This window comes from Papio anubis, chromosome 16, assembly GCF_008728515.1.
Source record: "Papio anubis isolate 15944 chromosome 16, Panubis1.0, whole genome shotgun sequence".
Taxonomy (NCBI): Eukaryota; Metazoa; Chordata; class Mammalia; order Primates; family Cercopithecidae; genus Papio; species Papio anubis.
The window spans coordinates 81,145,872-81,165,151 of NC_044991.1; the positions used below are offsets into that span (position 1 = coordinate 81,145,872).

The 19,280-nt window shown below is 40.3% G+C and overlaps 1 protein-coding gene across 11 annotated transcripts in view; it reads right to left on the reverse strand.

The window, feature by feature from the left end:
* The window catches only part of BCAS1 (breast carcinoma amplified sequence 1), a 128,585-nt gene that overhangs the window by 44,271 nt on the left and 65,034 nt on the right, over window positions 1-19,280 (reverse strand). For 6 of the 11 annotated variants that reach the window (XM_009215918.3, XM_009215914.3, XM_009215917.3 and 3 more), the window contains exons 5-7: window positions 8,788-8,946; window positions 7,903-7,947; window positions 5,414-5,548 (exon numbers count right to left, since the gene is read on the reverse strand). In XM_009215918.3, coding sequence (XP_009214182.2) covers window positions 5,414-5,548; window positions 7,903-7,947; window positions 8,788-8,946 — 339 coding nt within the window. The remainder of the gene's footprint in view (window positions 1-5,413; window positions 5,549-7,902; window positions 7,948-8,787; window positions 8,947-19,280) is intronic. The other 5 variants (XM_031656856.1, XM_031656854.1, XM_009215919.3 and 2 more) reach the window with 1 other exon arrangement.

Sequence of the window (19,280 nt, forward strand, 5' to 3'; positions counted from 1 at the left end):
GAACTTCTGGCTCCTGTCTAGAGCTCTTCCAAGGCAGCACATTGCTTCCCCAAAGGATGTCTGCAAATAACATGAACTTTACTATTTGATGCAAGACACAACATCTTCTTTGCTGAATTTTTTAATACCAAGAAGGAGTCATCCATTGAGCAGATCCTAAGTTCAAGTTAAGATAAAGAACTAATGTCTGGAAATGAATTTTGTGATAGTTGATACTGGAATAGCTCCAGTTCCATTTAAAAGTATACAAAATGGCAAAATGTTGGAATTTAAAATAACCTTTGCCTTTCATAGACAGTGAAGTCAAAATGGCTGAGCTCATAAAATTCTGCATTACAAATGTCCCAAATGGTCTTGAGCACCTGGTGCTATTTTAGCTCTACACGGTAATTAAATTAAAGGGGACTGGTTAAAGGGTAAGTACCCCTCCTCCTAACACACGCATGCTAAGTAGCTTGTTTTCTATTTTAGAAAATAAGAGAAAGTATTATTCATTAATTCATTTAAAAGCCACTTTGAGTGTCTTCTCTGAGCCATGATATATTCTAAGTGTTGGGGTTACACGTCTTCAGGGAGAGGATGACAGTAAATAATTCCACCAACAAATGTAAAATTTCAACTGTAATAAGTGCTACTGAGTGGGGAGGGGATTTGAGGTTATTCCTCTCAATCCCATAAAAAGCTAAATCAAAGAGTTTGATCCACTCATGAAAATCAGGGAAGGCTTTACTGAGAACAGGATGGCTGTGCTTTGATCTGAAAGGTGACTGAAAATTAACCAGAGAAGGGAAGAGGAGAGTTTTTTATGCACAGGGAACAACTGCCCTACGATCCTTCAGCAAGTATCGGAGCAAAGAGTGGCCAAGCGTGGCTACTTCTCCAACAACAACCTCTCCTTCTGCTTTCCTGGGAGAATCTCCATATGCCCAGTGGTCCATTTTAGACCAAGAATCCAGGGGTTGGGGCTGACCTCATCCCCCTCTCTGAGAAAGGGCTCTGGTTGCTTTAAGCCAATCATCAATCCTGCCAAAGTCATTAGAAGGGAGGGTTCATGGTCCCATGCTATTTTGGTGTAACTTCTGTGGCTTGGCTTTGTACCTTTTCTAAATGCTGTGTTATTTTTCTGGCTCAAGGGTTCCCTTTGATGTGCATTTAGCCCACTTACCCAGAGTCACATAGAGGTTACAAAAAACAAGGCCTCCAGGTCCTGGAGTGCCAGAATTTCCCTGTTCCCTGCGACAGCTCCAGTTTACTTAATGCATTGCATACTTGGCCGTTTTCACCACTCAGCCACCACCCTTTCTCTCTCTGCCTACCATCGTTGCATCTTGAAGACATAATTTCCAACTTTAAACTTTTATTTGATGACAAGAATAAAAGGTAACAGTGACAGACACTGTTTTAAGCACCTGAATGTCCTGACAAAAGTCCTATGAGGAAGGAACTATTACTTTTTCTATTTTAAAATTGATGAACAATAGTTGTACATATTTTCGGGGGTCACATGTGATATTTTGGTACCTGTATACAAAGTGCAATGATTAAACCAGGGTAACTGGAATTTCCATCACCTCAAACTTTTATCCTTTCTTTGTGTTGGAAACTTACAATTCTTCTCTTCTAGCTATTTTGAAATATGCAATAAATTACTGTTAACTATAATTTTCTAATGGTACTATCAAATGCTATAACTTACAGGAAGACACTAATTTTTATGTCAGTTTCACAGACAAGGAAATTTAGTTGCTTGGTGGCTAAGTAACTTGCCCACGGTTACACTAACGAGGGGGCAGAGCTGACAATTGAATCCAGGGAGTCTGACCCCCAAACCCAAGCATTAATAGTGACTCCATATGACATTGTTTCCAGTGAATCAAGATTTCCTGCTCCCTGGGCTATTCCACCCATCAGGGAAGGAAATCTATACCACCATTCTCGACAAGGGCAATATACAACAAAAAATAATAATTGCCTTTGTTCTTGGGAGAAGGGTTATGCCAAATTAGATATTAACATGGTCTGTGGCTCCCCTAAAGAATTACAGTGCATTAACAGGTATAAAGAATATTCGTTACATTAAAATTTCGTGGAGGGAAGGGTGATTAGGGTAAAAAATAGTCCAAGAAAGCATCATGGTGGGGGATGATACTGAGATAAAGATTCGGAAACACATCTATTCTGATCAGTTTCATAGGGAAATGACCAATTTGTTTTCTTTTTGCATTGGGAGGATATCCAGAAACCCCTGAAAAAACATTACAAGGGCACGACCGTACTATAGTTATAGTAATAATATAATTCTAATTTATTTGTGTAGCTGTTTGTTGAATATGTATCTCTTTTGCTAGAGCCTTGGTCATCATCATATTCCAAGACCAAGAAAGTCTTGGCCATGATTACATCCCGAATTCCCATCAGGCCTACCTTCTGGCACGAAACAGACAATCATTCAATTAATAATTACAGTCTATGACAGGGACCAGAGAGAGACACCCACACAAGATCCTGCCATGCCATATTTCCAGCCACCCACCCCTTCCTCACTGGGTTGTAGAGTACCAGTCAGAACACCATTAGTCTTTTCATTGCTGCCCACCACTCTCCTCCCTTCCCAAAGAAGCCTCCCAGATGGAGTTCTGCCAGCATCAACCAACTGGATATTCTTTGTTTGCATTACAGAGGAGACTACAAAAATTTTAATTGTGTTTTCGGAGGCAATCTCATGAGTAGGGTTGCCAGATTTAGCACATGAGAATAAGAATATAAAATACTCCATTAAATATTAATTTCAGATCAGCAAGAATAATTTTCTAGCATAAGTATGTCCCAAATATTGCATGAGACATACTTATATTTAAATTAAAAAGTTATTCCTTGTTTGTCAACAATTTGAATTTAACTGAGTCCTCTGTATTTTACCTGGTGGCCCTACCTATGAAATTCTAGTGGATTCAATTTGGAGATTGTATGTCAAATGACCTTACCTTCTTAATAAATTTTCATCTTGTTTCCACACTGGGTGTGGGAGAGAGGAGATGTTAGTAAACACTACACCAAGAACCAAAAACAATGAATGAATGGTAGAGCTTATGAATCACGCATGCTGCTTGGAATACTTCAGCTGCCTTACAGAAAGGGTGGGCATGGGGAAAACCTGAGGAGGGAGGGGAGCATTTTATTCTAAAGCAATGCTCTGTTTTGTGTCTAAAGTTGTCACCAAACAGTGGTGGCCACATGAAAAAGCTTGATTCTGAGACATCACATGCCATTAGGCCAAGAAAAATGGTTCCAATTCAGCAAAAGCTGACACTGAATGTATTTCATTTACTGATTTCAGACTTCCCCACTTTTTGAACTGAGAAAATTCTTTTTATAAGAAGGATCATAGAGATGTAGAGAAATAAACCCCCAGGATTAATCAGAATTGGTAACTTTTTTTTTTAATAGCAAAATGGTTTTATCCTTTAATTTGCTTGAATTTCCCATTTTCTGTTCCAGGTGACAAACCCAGGGGGAAATGGAGAGTATCACACCGCCTAAAATCATGATAACGTCACCGAGAGAATCTGGCTGGTTATTTAAAGGCTCTATTTTCCTATCTTTAGAGACAACAGAAATAATCAAAAGAGAAAAAGAAAGAAACTGTCTCAGGTGCAGAGGTAAAAGGCAATGAGCTCTAACAAACTGCTGCGAAAATGAGAATTCAGAACATTTGGGAGGTGTCCCTTACTTGGATTTACACTTACATAAAAAAATACACTGAATGCCACTCAAGGCAAAACCCTGAGGTCCTTGTGTCTGTGTTACAGAATCCCAGAAGGCTGTTCCCTCTACGTCTTCCTGCTATTCCAGAATCCTGTCTTTTCCCTATCTATCTCAGTGACAAGATGGGAGGCCAACGGTTTTTGGAAGCCCTAGGAATGATAACATTGAATTTGGGTGGTCCCTTTATGGGTGGCAAGAGATACTGCAGATGTAAAATTTTGTAGTGCGTGAAGTGAATGTCATCATGAAATGCAGATCTGGGGAAGTGTCATATACTTCTTAAACTTTCAAGGCCCCTTACTTACAAAAGCTCCAAGTAGGAGTCAAACTATCCTTTCATATGAGATCTATGACACGTTTCACCAGCAGTTACTAAGTTATTTCCCATGTGATGTTGGAGCACATTTTAATCTCCCCTCCCCCCTTGCAAGATTTATCACTCCCCATTCTTTTCTCTTTACAGAACAAAATTCTCCTGTATGGAAATTGAAACGTGGCTTCATAACATAGTCTGCTTATGCAAATACAGATTCAGCTGTGAGAACTTTCTATGGAGTGCGTATTTGCATATACAATCCCGGGACTGTGTGACATCCAGGTAGGGATGTTTTTTTAATACACGCATTCGACTTGGTGGAAAATGGCTGATATTTTAAACAAATTTTCATGCATGCTAACCCAATTCAGGGATCCTTTAAACTGATGGTTTCAGACAAACACTGGCGTCTTCTTAGGCACTGGAAGCGTAATACTTCCCAAACTGACTTCAGCGTTGTCCAGCTTCCCAAGGACATGGAGTTAAAACGTGCTCTGCCTTCATTCATTGCTTTTTTCCGCCTGGACTTTTATTTGGGTTCAGTGTAAGCTTAGTTAATATTGGAATTAGATGAAACAGACCACAGAAAGATAACATTGTTACTTGAGATTAGAAGAGTATTTCCCAAAATGTAGGAAGCATACCATTGGTGGATCAGAGAATATTATAGATTGTGCAGAAATATGATATTAAATAGTATTCAAATAGTGAAAATACTTCTCTTTTTCCAACTCTCATTTAATCCTTATACTAACATTCTGGAGAAAGTCTCAGTCTGGTGATGGTACGTCTTTAACATTTTTCTAACATTGGCCAATTAATCACCTTTTAATAAAGCTAGAAAGAGCATCAGATTCAGAGCTTAACACAAATGAGGTAGCTAGAATGTAATGTCTTTTTAATTAGCCATATTAATGCTTACCTTCCTTTTATGAAAAATTATTCTGATTTTCTATATATGACATAAGGTTTCTTTTAAAGATAGATTTAAATAGAAAATAGGTCAATTTCAATGTAACAATATCAAATAATAGTACATCTAACAAAAATGGTGAAGGTGGTATACAAGTGATTGACATTTGGGAAATACTGGGTTAGAAGAATAGTTCCAGAACCCTGGTCCACACTAGGAAGATATCTGTTTGAAATGTTTGACTACGGGGACTTAAAAATCACTGAAGTTTAATTCATATCATCTTTAATTCTCTTTTAACGATCCTCACCACCCAAGGCTCTGTTTTTACTGGAGAGGAGCTGGGTGGGCTCAGGATGGCACATGTCTTGTGAAGACCAGAGTTCTTGTTTTTCCTCCTACTTTAACAAGATACAGACCTTATGCCTAAAGAATTTTCTAAAGGCAAGTCCTAGCCTGGGGCTATCCAGGTGCTTTTTCTTGGCGCCTCTAGCCTGGATCTCAGATGTCTTCTGACCAGCTTGTCCATCACAGACACTTTCTGCTTTCGATGCCTTTGGGGCAACAGCAGTCACAACCTCAGAGCTTTGTTTTTGAACAAAATTCTTTTTCTTTTCTGTTGTTTTAAAGTGCATTAATACACTGTGACAATTAACTGTTGGTACATCATCCCCTTTCCTAACCACAAAACACCGTGTAAATGTTTACCGTTTTTAAACTTCCATATTCACAGTCAATTTTAGATACACAATGATTTTCAACAGTGACCTATTTAAATGACCCAGATGAACACACTTCAAAGCAAGACAGAACAAAACAAAACTCTGTATCTCCATTTGCTGAAGACAAATAACAGGACAAGATGATGCAGTCTCTACTCGATAGTTGTAGATATCTAAATGCTATTACTACACGGTAAAGTAAAAAAATACCTGTAGACAAAATATTTATTTTTCATCCTGGCGTCAAAGCAAATACTGCTACTGAACGTCTTTTAGTCTTAAATCGATCCCCTTTGATTCACTTTTAGAAACTTTATGGAAGCAATATCACCTGCAAAAATTTCAGTTCAATTCTATTTGGGTAGATCCCCCAGGCAAAGAAAATGTGTACTGTGAACCAATCCACTGAGGCAAAGTAGAGGGAGATTGAAACCAAAATAGCCTGGCTACAACCACTCAAGATTGTTGACTCAAGTTACAAATGTCAGGGCCTTTTGTATAGGGAAGGTAGTGGGCTGAAAATGACACAGACTTCAAAAGCATGAATCCAAGAACTTCAGTAGAAAAGATATCAAAATTGCAAGGTATGAGAACCAGGTTTGTAGAAAACACACCTGTTTGTGGGTGTCATGGACAACCTACATTCACAAAACCCTCTTTTGAGACCCAGCTCCACTAACATGACCCCACGGCTTCCTGGGCAGGATGGTGAGATTTTATCAGGTAGGTACATTCAGCTTTGACCACATTCTGGGTCAGGGAGGAGTCTTGGTGCATGACCAGCTAAAGAGAATGAGTGCATCAGGTCACTTGGGAAGCCACACACACACTCCCCCCATACCCCACTGTTTAGATCCTTTTACACTATGTGGCTTGAAACAATGCAAGACATAGAACCAAAAGAAATACATTTTGCCCCAACCATTCATCGACCTTGACCCTATGACCTCATAGCAAATGAATAATTTTATAGGAAAAGGCATGTAGATGCTTCAGATACGTATTTTTTTTTTCAATGGAAGAAGAAAATTCTCAAGGAACCAATAAATACAATACAAATATAGTCATGTCATCCAACCAGTCTTGGCTGGGCTCATGGAAATAGGGATTGCTACATTTAATCAGAGCTCTGTAGTTTGCAAGGCACTGCCACACCTTCTTTCGATGCTGGGGTCCAGGAGAAAGAATTTTTTTGTCCCAATTTTATAGACATGGAAACTTGGGTTCAGATAGATTAAGACTGTACCACTATCAAGTAGCAGAACTGGAGCTGAAATGCAGGTCTTTTGAGACAAAATCTAGGATCCTCTTTTCACAGCCAACTCCTTCACATATGGGTAGCAGATGTAGGGGGCAAACCAGGCCATGTATCTGATCCCACTGTTTTTCAAAGCACTTTCCAATATCAGAAAAAGGACCCAAGACACTTATCTGTCACCAAGTTAAACTTCCCTCATGGTTCCCGTGAAACTTAAACCGTGTATTCCACTAGAGGTAACGGGCCTTGTCAAGTGTAAAGGGAGAACATCTCTAGGAAGATGTTATTTCAAACCAAATGTATTTTGAGGGGACTTGGCTGAATTTCTTGTATGACAGTGAAGAATCTAGGCTCTGTAGTGTGTCCTAATGCCTCTGCATGGCCATCCGTTTGGCAAGTGTCCCATGGAAGCTATTTTATTTCACCAAACTGCTGCCTTTGCAGTAAAGATTTATTTTTCAAATTACATTGAAAAATAACATATTTTTTAAAAAACAAAAATATAGTAACTTTCTTCTACTTTATTTTTTTAGAGTCCATGTCCTACTGAAAAGCTTTCTTCTACTTTAGACGGACTGTTTTTTACTATATTCCCTGGGTCCCTCTACACACAACTAAAAAGACTAAGATGATGATATAATTACTAGTATTCTGTTCTTACGCTATGTAAGAAATCAGTATTGTGATATTTTTTAGCCAGAGTTGGCACATCTTTCACGCTTTCCAGTAAAATTTTAATTAAACTGCCATTAACATAAATAAAATATTTTAAAGACAATCTAACAGCACTATTAAATTGCTAATTATATATATAGATATAATATGATACACACACACACATATTCAAAAAACAAGCAAGTAGACACAAATTCAAATCCAGTTCTATGTGCAAACTCAAACATACACATACACACTTCAGACTACCTACCGTGTCTTCCGGGTCCTTTTTTGTTTCAGCTTTGTTAGGTGAAACCTTAAAAGTTTGAGAAAGCCAAATATTAGAAATCATTGCTCTTTAGAGTGATTTTTATTTCATAGATAAATAATTCTTTAGGGTGGTCCAGTTCACCATACAAGTCAAGAACAAAATGAGAAGTACTTTTAGTTCAATAGAAATCTCAGGACTGCTGGGTAATACAAAAGTTAACAAAATTAATATCTTAGAATGAGATACATCTGATCTTATACATTTACCGAGAGTTTGACCACACTCAAAACTGTCTCCTGGAAGACCACAGACTTTCCATAAATTCTACCATTACTCCAAACACATGTGCAACCCTCTGGTGTTTGTGGCACATTCTGTTGACATTCATTGTCTTTTCTTTTGAGGTTAGTCTTGATATTTGGAAATGCCCAAACACATTTGGGATGGTCTGCTTCACTATGCATTCATTCATTCAGAGTTTTTTTTTTTTTTTTTTGAGTGATTTCTACAGTATTTTATTTGCCATTTGAGTGGCAAAACTGCTTTGAGAGATCTATAACACAGGGAGATATTTTTAAATTATTTTTATGATCAAGGACCATAAGACATTCAATTGCAACAGAATTCCATTGCAACACAGCCCATGTTACATGATTTGGGCATCCACTGCTTATACCATGGTTCCCAATTTCAGGGGCTCTCTCGCTAAAAGCCTGATGTAACACAGCTTCCTTATGAAGCACATCTTGTCCCTGTTCCCTCCTGTGCTCCAACCGCACCATGATAATCCATTCAGTACAGGAATATTCAAATGTGCATTATTCTTAGAATTAACAAAACTTTTGAGCAATAGAGTTGAGGGGAAAAGAGGAGAAAACTGCTTACCAGAGTTTTAAAGAAACTCATGATGGAATTATTATTCTCTGCTATAGCTGCTGTCTGGGAGTCACCCTTTGCAGTCTCCAGTCCTTCTGGGTCCCCAGGGACAGAGCAATTCACAGTTCCAACTTCTTGTCCTTCTTTTTCCTTGCCGTCAACTATGTCCTAGGAGCAAAAGTTTTCACAGTTGCCACTTGATGAATGTGAACTCTCAAAGTCATACATTTGCTTCACACCCCTTTCTCTCTTACCCACTAATTCCAGTCATACTTCTTCTGCCCACGGGTGTACAGAACAATCATGAGATTATAAGAGTCACTCTTCCTTCCCTCCCCCTCTTTCTAACATATTCAGCATTTGCTGTTGGTCGGAGGGACATTGTTTGGAGCCAAAGGGTAACAAACACACAGCAGTGCACGTTGCATTTCAAACAAAAACCCTTTTCTTCCAATTCTGCAAAGAAGTTGTGTAAGGTATTGATATTTTCCATCTTTGTAGTCTCCTTATCTAATGATGTGTACATTATCCCCAGAGATGGTGTTATTTGGTTTCCCACAATTTCCACAGAGGTGAGTGATAGCAACTTAAAAAAAAAAAAAGAAAAAGAAAAAAGAAAAAGTACTGGTGTTTTGAAATAACTACTTTGCTTTTGAGATCTGAGGTTCATTGGTGTGAGGGGTGTGACAGGGGAAATGATTTTCTCCCCAACGTCTCTCAGGAGGGTAGGATGCGTTCTGAATCTGTCTTCCTTTCACCATCTCCACTCTCAGGGCCCCAGGACAGGAAGCTACCACCTCTCTACCTTATGACTGCAACAGCCCCGGCCCTGTCTCTGCTTGGGCTCCTGACCCTCCCAACACGTTCTTTACTCAACTGATCCCATCTTCCCACTCCTTACCACGCTCCAGTAGCTTCTGACAGCTCTTGGAGTCAACCCAAACTCTGATGCAGGATCTCTAATGTCTAACATGGCCTGCCCCTGCCTTGGTCTCTGTCCTCTCTGTGCCACGTGCTCCTTCACTCCATGTTCTGGCCTGCTTTCTTTGAGTTTTTCAAACATACCACAGGCTATTTCCAAACTTCTGGCTCTCTGTTTGAAACATTCTGCTCCTCTGTCTGCCCATAGGTAATTTCCATCCATCCTTAAGGTCGTAAGTGTCATCTCTTTGGAGAGATCATCCCTAAACCTTCATCTAAGGCTGTCCTCCCACCACCATCGTGTCCACCAGAGTCCCTTGCCCTTTTAAAAATCTTTGCTGTATCAGCAGTTCTGTTTACTTCTCAGTATTTGTGCTTTTTCTTATATTCCCATTAGACTATAAACTCGACAAAGACAGGGATAATATCTACTTCACTCAGTGCTTTTCTCAAGTACCAAGGACAGAAGGCGTTCAGTAAATATGCATCATTTATGAAAATTTTACAAACATAGAATAGTGCTATCTGTACTAGCATAAATTCTCACGTGAAAAAGTAGTACAGAAACTTCCCATTGCAACACAGCTAAACCTGCATCATTCTTTACGACTCAGGTGACATTTATTCCATAGCTTGGTTATAACATTGTTTATTGTCTAATATCCTTATTGATGGACATTCACAGTGTGTAGAGTTGTACATCTAGAGTATTATAAGCAGTAGTAAAGTAGACATGTCACACTTTTATTTTTAAATACTCATGTGTGTCTATATTTTCTTTGGGTAAATTATCAAAAGTGAAATTTTTGGGTCAAGAGGTATGCAAATTATATAAACTTGATTAATATTTTTGCCAAAAATAAGAAGATTTCAATAGAGATGTCCTGCAGTTACTTCGGTGGGTCTGAGAAGCTGTTTGGTGCACCGGTGGTGGTGACAGGTGAGACCTAAAACGTGTCCAGGCCAGGCAGGTCGGTGCATGTGGTCGTGGCCTGGCAGTGGGGAGCTTGGTCTGGAGATGGGTGGAGTGAGGGAGGCGGACTTGACCCTCACCTGCTGGTTGAGCTTCCTCTTTACTCTTTGCTCTCCCTTTCATCCCCATGTAGTCCTTCCTTTCATCCCCGGGCCGTGGGTTCCGCCTTCTCCACACCATCTCCCTGCCCCCATGCTGCCAGTTCCTTTACTTACAGCAGAATGGAAGGAGACACTTCTGTTTCCTCAAAAGCAATTTCTAACCATTCCCAGTGTGTGAGCTGGCAGAAGCCCACAGAAGACTTGCTATTTCTATTTTGACCGCTTCTCCCAGTAGTGTAGAGTGGGATGTGGTAGCACTGCATTTAGACTCCTGGATTTTATACTTTCTCCTCTGGGGTTGGCAGGGTCTAGACCAGCAGTATAAACTGATATGGGTTGACTATCTCAACCACTGAGCTACTATTCAACTCATTTTAATGGATGATTGTACTAGGTCGTTTTTGCATTGCTATAAAGATTCTGGGTAATTTATAAAGAAAAGAGGTTTAATTGGCTCACAGTTCTTCAGCCTTTACAGAAAGCATGGGGTTGGCATCTGCTTGGCTTCTGGGAGGCCTCAGGAAGCTTACAATCATGGCAGAAGGAGAAGTGGGAGCAGGCACAGCACAGGGTCAGAGCAGGAGCAAGAGAGAAAGAGTGGAGGGGGCGGTGCCATAAACTTTCAAATGACTGGATCGCATGTGAACTCAGAGCAAGAGCTCACTTACCACCAAGGAGATGGCCCAAGCCATTCATGATGGATCCACCCCTGTGGTATTTTACCAGGCCAAACGTCCAGCATAGGGGATTGCAATTCAACATGAGATTTAGGTGGGGACAAATGTACAAATTACATCAACTATTTATTAAGCACTACATGTACACCAGTGGTTTCTCTTTCCTAAGTTAGCATAATTTGAACAAGGTCACTTAATCTTAATATATCATTATTTATTATAGAATAATATATAATGCCAATATGTCAAATATTTTACATTTACAGCATGCAAGCCACTGTACAAATAAATGTATTAAACATATGTCACTTAATCTTTACAACAATCTTCTGAGACAAATATTACAATTAACAGTTTCAAACCATGAAATGAGGCTCAGAGAGTTTAGGTTACTTGTCTAAGGTCACACAGCTTGAGAGAGGCCAATCTGGGGATTATAACTTAGACCTGTCAGAACTGAACATCTTAAAATGCTATAGATTATTTGGCTACGAGTGTTAACTTCGCTAAACTTATATAGTATGTGCAGTAAAATGTGACATCATATAAATTAAATCCAGGTGGTAGAGAACCAAGATCCTCATAGCGAGTGTATATAAATATAGACTAAATCCATAAATTCCACCCATAAAAATCCTTCATAACTTAACTCTCCCGAAAAGTACCACACTTGCAACTTGTTTAAACCACGTCATCCTTATGTCTTAAACAATGCTTGTTTATGCTTGTATAGCTTTACAGTTACGAGGCGCCTTCACAAATCTGTCTTATCTAATCTTTGCCAAGATTGTGCGAGGCATCTTACAGATGAGAAAACTGACGCCCAAAGAGGTTTAAACATCATGTCCAAGGCCACACGGTTGGCAAGTGTAAGCATTAACTTGTTTTTGCCTAAGCAGCATTCCTTACTCCTTGTGATAACAGGACCTTCCTGCTCATTCCTGGAGAAGTACCCCTCTTCCATTCCATTCTCCGTTGCTTTTCTGCCCTTTGTTTTTTGTTTTATTTTCCCCCGGGTCACTCTTTTGTAACCCCAGTGACCTGCTTATTCTTCTTTGAACACGTCAGGTAGGCTCTTGCCTCAGGACTTTTACATCTGGGATGAGCTTCTGCCTGCCTGGAGCATGCGACCTTACTTCCTTCAAGTTTTTTTCAATTGTCACTTTTTTTTTTTTTTAGACAGTCTCACTCTGTCACCCAGGCTGGAGTGCAGTGGTGCGATCTCGGCCCACTGCAACCTCCGTCTCCCCGGCTCAAGCAATTCTCCTGCCTCAGCCTCTCAAGTAGCTGGGATTACTGTGTGTGCCATCATGCCTGTGTAATTTTTGTATTTTTAGTAGAGATGGGGTTTCACCATGTTGGCCAGGCTGGTCTCAAACTCCTGACCTCAGGTAATCCACCCACCTCGCCCTCCCAAAGTGCTATGATTACAGTCATGTAATTACAGGCCATTGGGCTGGGCGCCCAGGCCAATGGCCATGTTTTTATCGAGGTCTTTCTTTACCACTCTACTTTAAGTTGCTATAATATATCTCAGCATATCTGATGCTGCTAATTGCTTTATTTTTTTTACTAGTATATTTCACTTCTAATATATTACTGGCTCCTCTTCTCCCCAGGGACATTTGGTAATGTCTGGAGACATTTTTTTTTTGATTGTCACTAGTAGTGGGTGGGTGAGCTACTACTGGTATCTAGAGGATAGATGCCAGGCATGCTGCTAAAATTCCTGCAATGCACAGGGTGAAGAATTATCTGGCTCTCAGTGGCAAGACTGAGAATTATATTAAAACTCTCACTTACTCATTTTGTGTTTTGTTCCTCTCCCCTCACTGGAATATAACCCAAAGAAGGTTCTTTTTCTCCCTTATGTTTCCTGAGCACCTACACTTGTGCACAAAATGATTCAATCCAAGTGAGACTATCAATCATCAATTTTTAGCCATATGTCTTCAAATATCTTTTCTTCTTTCTTTTTCTCTCCTTTCATGGACTCCAATTACCTGCCTACTAGCCTACTCGGGGTTATCCTGTAGCTCATTGATGTTCCTTTCTTTCTTCTTTTTAAAAAAGCCCTCTTCCTTTTCACCCACTGCCCCATGATTCATTTTGGATAGTTTCTATTGCTGTGTATTTAAACTCACAAATTTTATTTTCTGCATTGTCTAATCCATTGTTAATGTGATCCAGTGTATTTTTTACCTCACACACTGTAGTTTTTATCTCTAGAAATTTGATTTGGATTTTAAAAATATATCTTCTCTGTCTCTACTTAACTTTCCAAACATATGAGACACATTTATGCTAATTCTTTTTATTTCTTTTTATTTTTTGCCAATTCTAACACCTGCGTCAGTTCTGGGTAGGTTTTGATTGATTTCTCTTCACATCATGCGTTACATTTTCCTGCTTCTTTGCTTCCCTGGTAATTTTTGTTTGCATGTCAGACATTGTGAATCTTACCTGTTTGGGTGGCTGGGTATTTATTTGTTCCTATAAATATTTTTGAACTGTGTTTTTGGAGGTAGTTAAAATACTTAAAATCAGTTTGATCCTCTTAGTTCTGGCTTTTAAGATTCGTTCGTGAAACTGACTTTGCAAAAATTATGAGTGAAAAAATTGTGACTGTGAAAGAGATCTGACCTAACCAACACCATCTTGCCTTTAACTTCCAAGCTGCCCTTGTTCATCCCTGGGGGTAGGCCACACTAACTGTGGGAGGAATTTAGTTATAGTTTAACTTTGAAACAAAGATGATAACAGTCCCTTCCCCAAACAAGCCCCTTTTTTTCTTGAGGACCAGTCCACCTTCGTAAAACTAGCAAATTAGACACAACATTAGAAATTATGGCTCAGGAGTCATACAGCCAGAGGTCACAAGATTCTTAACCTCCCCAATTGTCATACGGAAAACATTATTGCTTTAACCTAAGATTGGTATTTGAGATATTCTTCAGACCCTGCATTTTGGTCTGGCTCATCTGGACTTGCGGCCCCAACCCAGGAACTGACTCGGTACAAGAGGACATCTCTGATGTCCTGTGATCCTACCCCCAATCAACTAATCAGCATTCTCCATGCCTTAGCTCTCTGCCTGCCAAACTGACTTTAAAAAAACTCTAGCCTTGGGTGCTGACGAGTTGATGGGTGCAGCACACCAACATGGCACAAGTATATATATGTAACAAACCTGCACGTTATGCACATAGAACTTAAAGTATAATAATAATAAAAAACAAAAACAAACAAACAAAAAACTCTAGCCTCTGAATTCCGGGGGGAGGTTGATTTGAGTAAAAATAAAAGTCTAATCTCACATTTAGTTGGCTCTAAGTGTATTAAACTCTCTCCATTGCCATTTCCCTTTCTTGATAAATTGGCTCTGTCTGGGCAGCAGGCAAAAATAACCCATTGGCAGTTACATTAGGCAGGACCAAAATCGTTTCTAGTCTAGGAAGCTAATCTTTTCTCGCTAATGAGGAAAGACCATGTGACTACTCTACCCAGTGCCTTATTAATAATGATGTTTTCTAGTCTGGCTGGTGAGAGAAGGCACTCTCTCTGGCCCTGTGTAAATGCCTTTCCGGTGTGTTTTTTTTTTCCCCTCCAGTCTTTGCTAGTTTCCTCATATGAACATGTTGGTCAGCTCTCTGCCTCGTACTCTGTGAGGACCTTTGACAGACCCTTGGAGTTTGCTCTACATTCTCTCTGTCTCCTTTGATGCTTTGTCTATGAACTCTGGCCACCGTGTGCTCAAGGAGCCTGCTGGACTCTGCCTCAGTTCCTGCCCCCTAGGCTGTGGGCTGGAAACTCTCTCAAGGCAGCAGGCAGGAGCAGACATAGGGATCATCTCTTACGTCCTGTCTCTCAGAGAACACCTATCCTTGTTGCCTGATATCTTAAAACAGTCTTAAGAATGATTGTTTGGTGTTTTTTGTCCAGGTTTTCTTCTGTTTAGGCAAGAGGGCAAGGCCAGTTCCTGTAACTCTCCCTTAGTTGAAGGCTTCTACTCTGTTAATAGTAGACAGTGTTGACTTCCCTGTAGCTGGCTACAGGTGAGGTCATTTTTGGTGATTCATGAATCTTGAGCTACATTAGCATGTGAACAGCAATGAGGATCAAATCAGGTCCGAAAAGAAGTGAGCTCCCTAAGTTTGAAATTAATAAGCGTATTTGAAATATGAACTTTGTCACCTAAAATTAATAATAAATCTTGTTCTAGAGGTGTAGCAGATCTTTTTATATTAATTTGTGATAACGATTATGAACATTATTTATAAATGAATAAATGAAGGGAAGAATGAATGTCAATGATCAATCTCTTTCTTTTCCCACAGACTGGTATTCAACTGAGTAATTTTGCAAACAAGAATTTAAGCTCTTTATCTCTTAACGCTATTTGTTTTCGTAATTCCCCTCTCATCAGTACCCATCATACTGAATCATAATTGATTAATTGCCAGTATCACCTGCTCAACTGGGCATCTGAGGACAGGCACTGTGTGTGTCTCATTCACACCAGGATCAAGTGGTTGATAAAAGTCCCAGTGCCTGACAAAGACTCCATATTCACCTCCCAGCTCCACTCACAGGTTGAGGAACCCCAGCTGAGGTCTTAGCCTCTCTGAGACACGGTCTTCCCATGGAACACAGGATTAATAATAAACCTTGCCTGGTATAATTTGTTGTGAGTTTCCATAAGAAACAATGCATGTAAATTCCTTAGCATAATGCCTAGTATAGAAGTGTCCAATAAATGTTAGCCTAACAGACCAAAAAAAAAAAAAAAAAAAAAGAAAAAAAGAAAGCAATAAGAACGCCATACAATTTGCAAAGTTCCTGACACAGAGTATATTCATGAGAAACATTTGTTAAAGGATGAAAGGATATGGAGCAAATTTTTTTCCCTATGCCTTTGTACACTGGGCTCTCTATTCCAGCTTCTGTCTTCCCTCTTCAAATCCATTCTTCATGATTGGAATCAAGTCTACCTTCTCCCACTGACGTTTTTCTGGGTCATGCCACCCATGGAATCTGTCCCCTTCTCTGAATTTCTATACCACGGTTCTCACCACTCAGTTGGCACTTAGATTACGCACTTAGACCAGCCTAACACCAAAGGCCAGGTTGGAATAATTTGCGTTAAAAATGGGGCTTTTGTGAAATGGCTACAAAAATACAAGAAACACATTTTGGTGAGTATTTTAAAAGTAACAATAATACACGTATTCTACAAGGGTTTCATTCAGCCCCAGGACTCTTTCTAAATGGAAGCATACTTCTTGTGAAATGCCTCATAAACAGCTGAAGCTTCATAAAACTAAAAGCAAATAAAAGCCACGGCCTTAACAGTCTTGTTAGGTTTTCTTTGTTAATTCCAGGAGAAAAGTGTTTTGCTTTGGAAGAGATGTACTTTTAAAAAACAGGTTCTAATATGAGTTGAACTTTTAAAAATGAACTCCGAGGTATAATTGGGATCCAAGTGGTTAAGCTGGTTGATTAGAAGGATGGTTGCAAATTCTGTTTATAGCAGAGGAGTGTTGATATACGTATGGGGGAGGCGATTTTTTTTTAGGTGGTATGTGCACACACACATAGTTATTCTTTTAATGTGTATTGTGGACTGAAAGTTTGTGTCTCCCCAAAATTCATGTGTTGAAATCCTAACTTCTGATGTGATGGTATTAGGAGGTAGGGGCCTTGGGGGAGGTGACTAGGCCATGGGGGTGGAGCCCTCATGAGTAGGATTAGTGCTCTTATAAAAGAGACCCCAGTAAGTGTTCTAGTCCTCTTTCCATCACTCCAGGAGGCAATGAGAAGTTGGCCGTCTGCAACCCAGAAGAGGGTCCTTACCAGAACCCAACCATGCTGGCACCTTGGTTTCAGACTCATAGCCTCCAAAACTGTGAGAAATCAATTTCTGTTGTTTATAAGCCATCCAGTCTACGGTACTTTGATAGCAGCCTGAACTAAGAATTGTGCTCTAGAAAAGTAAGTCTAGCATCAACCTTTTGATATTATGGACATTTTTGCTTAGGTGAAGTTCAGTACAAAGTAAAACTTTAAATAAAGCTATTACATGAATAACTGAACAGGTGTCTTGAAGATGAGTCATTATGAAAGTGGCACGAGACATAAATCTAGACTGAGAAATTCCCCACAGGCCTAAGTAAGGTGTTGCCCAGGAGTGCCATTCATGAATTCATCCTCACTCAGTAACCACGTGGGGGTAGTTACATTACATACAAGCTGTGCAGAGGCCACACAGCATTAGCATGGGCTCTGAAGTTATTCTTTCACTGTGTATTGTGGACTGAAAGTTTGTGTCTCCCCAAATCCTAACCCTCAGTGTGACTACATACAAGCTGTGCAGAGGCCAGCTGCCCAGGCCCGATCCCTGCTCTGTCATCTCCACCTCTGCAGTACTGCACTTTCCCTAACTCTAGGTTACAATTTGCTCCTTTGTAAAAGTGGGGTGATGAGTAGCACCTGCCTTTTAGGGTTGTTGAGGGAGTAAATGGGATAATCCATATAAAGGACGTAGGAGAATGTGCAGCACACAGGAAGCATCCAGTAATGGTTAGCTATTATTATTGTGTTTAATTTAATTACTGAGCACTGTGGTGAGCTGTGAGATTTAAAAAAATGAATCTGACACTGTCCTCTCTCCTAGATGCTTGGAGTCTTATGGTGGATAAAGGCCAGTAGATAGGGACAAGTACTCTGATAAAAAGACTAGTGAGGCTAAGCATAGTGGCTCACATCTGTAATCCTAGCAATTTGGGAGGTCAGTGCAGGAGGACTGCTTGAACACAGGAGTTCAAGACCAGCCTGGGCAACATAGTGAGACCTTGTCTCTACGAAACAAAACAAAAACAAAAACAAAACAAAACAAAACAGAAATCAGCCAGGTGTGGTGGCATGCACCTGTGGTCCTAGCTACTTGGGAGGCTGAGGCAGGAGAATTGCTTGAGCCAGGGAGGTCAAGGCTGCAGTGAGCTATGATTGTGCCATTGAACTCCAGCCTGGGTGACTGAGCAAGTCCCTGTCTCAAGAAAAAAAAAGACAAGTTAATTTCATCAGCCCACTGGGTCTCAGCATGGCTGGATTTTAGAATCACCTGAGCAGCTTTTTAAACAAATGCCAATACCCAGATTCCACCCCAACCAATTATATTAGTCTTTTTGGAGGTGAGGCTCAGATGCCAATATTTTTAGACCTCCCCAGGTGATTCCAGTGTGCACCAAGGTCAAGAGTGACTAAACTGGAAGGGAGAGGGAGACTTGAAGATGAAGCAGCATTTGCCCAAGGCCACGGAGCATAGCTTGCAAGGAGACTCGCAGAAACAGGGAGGAATGCGGGGTGGTGATGGAGAAATTTCTGTCAAGCGGATATGGAGGAAGGCATGTGAGAAATGCGGAAAAAGATGAGGTGGGGATGGTTTGGGGAGGGTTTGGGGGCAGGTTACCAGTTCAGCAGAGGTATGGAGGTTATGAAAAGCAAGATGGTTATAACGACAATTTGAAGTCAGACTGAGGAAGTGTTGACTGACGTTTAAGGAATAGGTGCCGTGGAAGGTGTTTGGGCTCAGGCAGCCTCACTTCATCTCACCAGGAGGGTGGGCGCAGGGCAAAGGGGCTCAACAGCAGCAGAAGCAGCCGAGGGTTCCATCACCAAATTTGGAAGTGGAGAAGTCCCCACCTATTCCCTTAAGAGAGACATCATGTGGATGCCCACAACAGAGAAAATACGGAGAGTCAGAGTCGGAGAGAACAATGGCACCTGCAAGGCAAAAAGCCTAGAGCCCTTTTCCCTTAACTCCTCCTCCCT